This window comes from Pimephales promelas, chromosome 2, assembly GCF_988280905.1.
Source record: "Pimephales promelas chromosome 2, fPimPro1.hap1.1, whole genome shotgun sequence".
Classification (NCBI taxonomy): domain Eukaryota; kingdom Metazoa; phylum Chordata; class Actinopteri; order Cypriniformes; family Leuciscidae; genus Pimephales; species Pimephales promelas.
Window position 1 is genome coordinate 15,332,426 of NC_142770.1, and position 6,863 is coordinate 15,339,288.

Below are 6,863 nucleotides of genomic sequence, written 5' to 3' on the forward strand. Positions count from 1 at the left end.
ATAAATGATGAAAAGTTGATTGTTTTCAATGAACCAATTGACGCACGGGTTCAGCACCTTACCGTTACTGTTTTAAGATGTTTTACCATTTTTATTGGTTATTAAAAGTAACCGTGTGTTCATCTGTGTATAGGAGGTCCATTGCTGTATGAGAACGTAAGACTTGTACAAAACTCCCACACCTTGAATGGAAGTCAAAGGGTGCTTCTTGATGATGTCATCAGTGAGGACCAGTGCTCCGAGCTCAAACACCTGGCGCACGTGAGTGTATTTCCACTCTTGGTGCTGGTTTGACCTAATAAGCATGCTCCATATATTACTGTACTTCTTTATAGTAGTATTTTATGTCATATGACTTTACAATGAAATGCTGTAATTGTAGTTGATAATATTTTATTTGGCAGAGTGTCACTGCGGCTGGCGACGGTTACAAGGGGAAAATGTCTCCTCACACACCCAATGAGAAATTTGAAGGGGCAACAGTACTGAAAACATTGAAGGTAAGACCTTCCTTAGTTTTTAACATATACGGATATTTGTGTTTATAAATAGCGTGCCACATTTTAGCTTGATTGCTGAAATGGCTTCTCAAACAAGAATAAATGTAGGGCGGGACTTGATTTTGTTTATCAGGAAACGTTTGTATGGTTGTGGTTAGCTATTGGGCGATCTCATGTGAGTGACTGGTTGATAAATCATTTATAATAAATACTGGAATATTCCATAAAAATACGTTTGATTTTATGTCGACTTTAATCTTGTGTATGTTTTGATTGGACAGGCATGAATAATTAAAACAGTCCTGAGTGTAACGATAATTAATTATTCACTATTTAACTTTTCAGTATGGCTATGAGGGACGTGTTCTTTTAAAAAGTGCCCGCCTCTTTTATGATGTCAGCGAGAAGGCCAGGCGGATAATTGAGTCATACTTCATGCTAAACTCCACTCTGCATTTCTCATACACACATCTGGTGTGTAGAACCGCCATATCTGGTACGTCACCTCCGCTCTCAGTTTCTACCTCAGATTACACCACAGTTTGATCACTTGTGTAAGAGTATTCTACACATTATATTTATACTCATATGCTGAATTTAATATTTATATGAGTGTGTATTATATTATTTTTGTACTATATGTAATACAGAATGTAATATTTATTTATATAAATTGATTAATAATATTTGTTTACTTTATATAGAATCGATTATTTGTTATATATCTTATTCTTTATTTTTATATCTTTATTTTTATTTATTACTATATATTAGGGCTGTCAAACGATTAATCGCGATTAATCGCATCCAAAATAAAAGTTTGTGTTTACATAATATATGTGGGTGCACTGTGTATAATTATTTTGTATATATATAAATACACACACATGCATATATATTTAAGAAAAATATATTGTGTATATATATATATATATATATATATATATTTAAAATATTTATATTTATATATATAAATTATATATAATTCTATATACAGTATATACATGAAAATATTTCTTAAATATATACTAACATGTGTGTATATTTATATATATATATAAAATAATTATACACAGTGCACCCACATATATTATGTAAACACAAACTTTTATTTTGGATGCGATTAATCGCGATTAATCGTTTGACAGCCCTACTATATATATATATATATATATATATACACACACAATTATCAATATACACAATTGTTTTATTTATTTATTCATTTGCAATTTAATAGGTCAAATATTTCTTAAATATATACAAGCATGTGTGTATTTATATATATATAAAATAATTATACACAGTGCACCCACATATATTATGTAACACAAACTTTTATTTTGGATGCGATTAATCGCGATTAATCGTTTGACAGCCCATATATATATATATATATATATATATATATATATACACAATTGTTTTATTAATTTGCAATTTAATAGGTCAACAGGACTATAGAAACGACCTCAGTCATCCAATACATGCTGACAACTGTCTTCTGGACCCAGAAGCGAATGAGTGTTGGAAAGAGCCGCCCGCGTACACCTTCCGAGACTACAGGTAAGAAAAAAATCAGGTGTTAAAACCGCTTTAAACCCCTCCAAATACATGTAGTTATACCACAAGCTGACTGTGACTTGATTGATTGTAATTTGTAGTAATTTTAACATAAGAACAAGCGTGGCCAACTGTAACCTGAATGTGTCTGGCTTCCGGTTTCATTCGCTTCTTGTTATTTTAGCTGTACAAAAACGGCCCGTTACGCTGCTTAATTTTGAAAACTGGTATTTCTTATATTATTTTAATTTATGATCATAATCATCAACACTGGTTTATCAATGCAAATAGTTTTACAGTTTACTTCACTTTTTGTTATTATTCTAGTTACTTACCTAGCAGGTAATGCACATTCACAGGAAAATGCTTACTTCCACATTAAAAAATAAGATAGTAATTATCTTTGCCCTGTTTTTTCCACCCTTCAGTGCCCTGCTGTATCTGAACGGTGATTTTGATGGTGGAGAATTCATCTTTACAGAAATGGACGCCAAAACTGTCACAGTAAGGAAAAATAACTGTTACTGTCATCTGTCACCTCAGGTAGTTTGGCGTTTAAAAGCTCTGTTTCCTGTCACAGGCGTCAGTGAAGCCCCGATGTGGGCGGATGGTCGGGTTCTCATCTGGCGGGGAGAATCCACACGGTGTGCGGGCGGTCACTAGGGGGCAGAGATGTGCCGTGGCACTATGGTTCACTTTAGACCCCCTCTACAGGGAGCTGGTGAGAAAACGTGATTGTTTGTGATAGAGAATACATTTACTGTTAAAGTTTGATTTTAATAATCCTTACGATATGAACATGAACATGAACATGGTTGCATGTTGTTGTTCAGGTCACTAAATCTTTATGTAGTTGTAAATTAAGTGGAATTTTCCAACAGTCCTGAGCCACAGTTGCCCACCGATACACAGAAGTGTTAAAGCCACCTGTGAGTGTAGTCAAGCCACCAAACCACTTCCTGTTCTCACAATACAGAAACATTATGCCCATTGTGTTCATATACACACGTTTCTAAGCCCTTTGGCCTGGAGTGTTTCAGTGAACCCTGACCAATTTAACCGAATAGATAACTGAATTGTACGTCATGCGACTGATACAATATTATAGGGGTCATATTACAAGAAATTGACATTTTTCTGGATTTTTAAAAAATAAAACTGGGCATTTTACCATTTACAAAAAAAACTTCTGATGTTTAAAACCTAAAAAAAATGTAAAAAATAAACCATGGTTGAACATCAGTGGTGAGGTGATGAGGAAGTAATAAGTTCTGCAGAAACCAAGCATTCAGAAAGAGCCGTTCAAATTTATTTAACTAGGTCCCAGATGTGTGGCAGATATCATTTTTTAATGACACGCGTCACTTCAGATTTGAAGCCATGCATTTCTATGGCCATATCAGTGGCGGCTGCTAGTCTTTCAAAGCGGGGAAGCTCTTTTCTTTTCATTTTTTAACTCAACTGTCCGGTGTGGGGATGGTGAAAAGAGCGAGGTGCAGAGTTCATACTGGCTTTATTTTAATAATAAAATAAAAAATACAGAAAATAAAAGGAGAATAAATATTTGACACTAACATTAAAATGCTTAAGAAATGTATGATATGCTAAAATATTATCTGTTTTAAATCAAATTGCAGGAGAGGCTTCAAGCAGATGAGGTGGTTCAAACCCTGGATAATGAGCACATGTGGGATCACGGCCTGCACATAAACCCAAAAGATGAGTTATAGTCCATCAGCCAATGGAAGAGAAAGCGCAGGGTTCATGTCAATACCTATTTATTTAATGATCAGAATGATTTTATTTTTTTACTGTGATATTTTGTTTCTGACTGTTTGTGAGAATTGTATTATTATGTGTGCATATAAAACCTATTTAATAACTTTCTAGTTAACATGAAATCAAAAACTACTCGTTGCAGGATATTCCAACACACTTTTCACGATCTAATGTTTTTCTTCGTTTTTTCTTTTCTTTTTTCTGAAATACATAATTATATTACAGAAGTAAAATGGGTTTATGAATACCTTTTTATGTTGAATTTAAAAGATACAGGGAACATTTCATTTCTATAAAGGAAACTATGGTTTGACTTTCATTTTATTGAAAGAAATGCATCATTCATCCCACCAAAGAGTGAATTGACACTGTACAACAGCATGCGTACATTAATAGCTGTTTTAGATTAATTTTATATTCAAGATCATTTAACTAGAAATAATCTGTTACCTAATGAAACAGACTATGAAAAATAAGGATTTGCACAGTTATTTACTTACTGTACACTCTTCTGTGATGTTAACATACAGTAGCTGTCAGTTTTTTAATAGTGCACTGTGATTTTTCACATTGTGACACCACAATGTTATTTATACTGTTTACAAATGAACTGACTCGAGCTATGATTTAGTTAGATCATAGATGGCTATGATAGCAAGCGTCAGCATTTTTATATTAGGAACCTTTTTAATAAAAGATGTTATTTGTTCCTGTTTCAGGGAATTTGAACTTAAACGTGGCATATTAATTGTCCTTTCCTTTCAAATTCATTGACCGATGGTCACTTTTTCTCACTGATATTTAATTTCATGAATATTTAAGACTGCTTTTATGTATTGCACAATGATGTTTGCGATATGTATTTTAAATTAAAGACTGAATTATAGTTATTTGTGTCTTTGACTTGCATACACTGTATTTCATACATATTATACAGTACAAACACAGACAAATGATATGATCTGGAAAGAAAAAAACGTTTGACGTGCGGTTTGACTTTAAAACAGTGTTTTTGCCTTTAGCTTTAATCTTTTCACATACTTTAAGAAAGGGCTAAGTATTATCTCAAAACTCTTGGAAAAATTAGTTGGTGAGCAATTGACATATTTAAAGGTGCCATATGTAATATATCCAAAAAAAATGAGCTACACGCTTTAAAAGAAATAGAAGAAATAAGTACAATGATGTCATTAAATAACTGACAAGTTATAGTGCTGCCGAGATATAAACCTAAATTAGAATGCTAAATTACTAGCCCCGGCCTTCAGGTGTCGTAATACCAGTTTCGGCCATGGGAGGCGGTATGCGAGTAACTCGCGCGGCTTGTGTGTACTTGAACCTGATGTCAGTCGTTTGAAAATGCAGCTCACTACTACATTTCAGTTCAGGGAAGAGTTCAAAAAATTATTGGTCGATATTATGCATGAGGAATACATTTTGGTAAGTTGTAGCATACTGTATCTTTCAACAGTGTTCATGTTCTTTTTCCATTAGATGATCGGTTCACGTGCGCTAGGGTTCTGTGGTGTAACGTACAAGCGCCAAAACGGTATTTATTGTTTGAATTGCGTAATAAAATTGACAGAATCTGAGAGCTTAACTAACCTGCTTGCTAAGTGTCAATTGCGTGTGTCTGAATTTGTGAGACTTGGCAGCTCTGAATGGCGCTAGCTTGATCAACATCAGCGAATGCTGTCTGTCAAATTAATTCAAAAAAACAATAAAAGTATAATATGAACAAAACGAATACCGTAAACTTAAAATAATAGCCAAGGCTTTTATTTTCCCATATCGTCGAAATGCACCAGCTTGTATTTGAGACAGGCGCGTATGAGACGGTCTTTATCATTTAGTGTTGAGATGTTTTTCATTGAGTCTCTGATCTCTACAAATCTCCAAATGCTCCACGTGAAACTGCGGTCTTCCAACCTTTTACTATCGTGTCAAATGATTTGAATAAAATGCGCGAGAAAGAGAGCAAAACAAGCGCTCGCTTGTGTTGTTTGAAGACGTGAGAGTGCGCCTGGCTGCTGCACAACTCACTTTCTGGAGGTATACTGCCCCCATCTGTTATGGAATATGATTTGATTTTATGTGCCAGGTGGCACCTTTAATAGTCATAATATTTTGTCTATTAACCAATCCAGATTCTGTAAAGGGACAGTAGTCTACAGCCGTTTTTAAAAGTCTTAAACGACGAAGTGAAGTCCTTAGATGACAAGAAACAGTGTGCATGTATTGTTATTGACTAAAGGCTTTCGACACTGTGGATCATGATGTTATTAACAAGGCTTCGATCAGTAGGGCTATCAGAAATTATTATCTTATGGTTCAGTTCTTATTTAAAGCGAAGAACCCAATGTGTTTAGGTGGAAGGTATTCAGTCAGATCCATTGGAGGTTGTTAAGGGAGTCCCACAGGGATCTGTGCTAGGACCCCTATTATTCAGCATACATGAATTATCTGTATTTTAATATTTTTTAATACATTTCATTTTTTATGCAGATGATACTATTATACATTGTTTAGCTTCCTCTAAGCAGAAATCTGTGGCTTTTTTACAATCTCCTTTTGATATAGCCTAATCTTAAAGTTTTTGTCGCTTTAAGAAATGCGCGTGCATGATCATTTTTTTTCATGATGCACGAAACGGGAGGGAGGGGCGAGCTAACTTGGTTTGTTTGGGTTCTCGCTTCAAACGCAAACAGAACCCAGATAGCAAACTGACATCCCAGACAGCAAACTGACATTGAATCAACGTGGAAACGACGTCTCTCATGACATTGAAACAACGTTGATTTTGCTCATCGAATTAACGTTGAACCAACGTCAGACGCGGCATTCTTCAAAGCTAAATGAAAATCGAAAATTGGTTTGCTTTCATAACGTTGAAACAACGCGTTGATTTCAAGTTGATTTTCCGTTAGTTTTGAAAGAATGACGCGTCTGACGTTGGTTCAACGTTAATTCGATGAGCAAAACAATGTCAGATCAACGTTGTTTCTATGTCATATTTCCACG

At 34.6% G+C, this 6,863-nt stretch overlaps 1 protein-coding gene across 1 annotated transcript in view; it reads left to right on the top strand.

The window, feature by feature from the left end:
- p3h2 (prolyl 3-hydroxylase 2) overlaps positions 1 to 4,732 on the top strand; it is a 40,246-nt gene extending 35,514 nt beyond the window's left edge. The window contains exons 9-15 of the mRNA XM_039668734.2: positions 134 to 261; positions 405 to 500; positions 846 to 996; positions 1,949 to 2,066; positions 2,492 to 2,567; positions 2,644 to 2,784; positions 3,701 to 4,732. Of these exons, the coding sequence (XP_039524668.2) occupies positions 134 to 261; positions 405 to 500; positions 846 to 996; positions 1,949 to 2,066; positions 2,492 to 2,567; positions 2,644 to 2,784; positions 3,701 to 3,793 (803 nt within the window). The 3' untranslated portion in view covers positions 3,794 to 4,732. The remainder of the gene's footprint in view (positions 1 to 133; positions 262 to 404; positions 501 to 845; positions 997 to 1,948; positions 2,067 to 2,491; positions 2,568 to 2,643; positions 2,785 to 3,700) is intronic.
- The last annotated feature ends 2,131 nt before the right edge of the window (positions 4,733 to 6,863 follow it).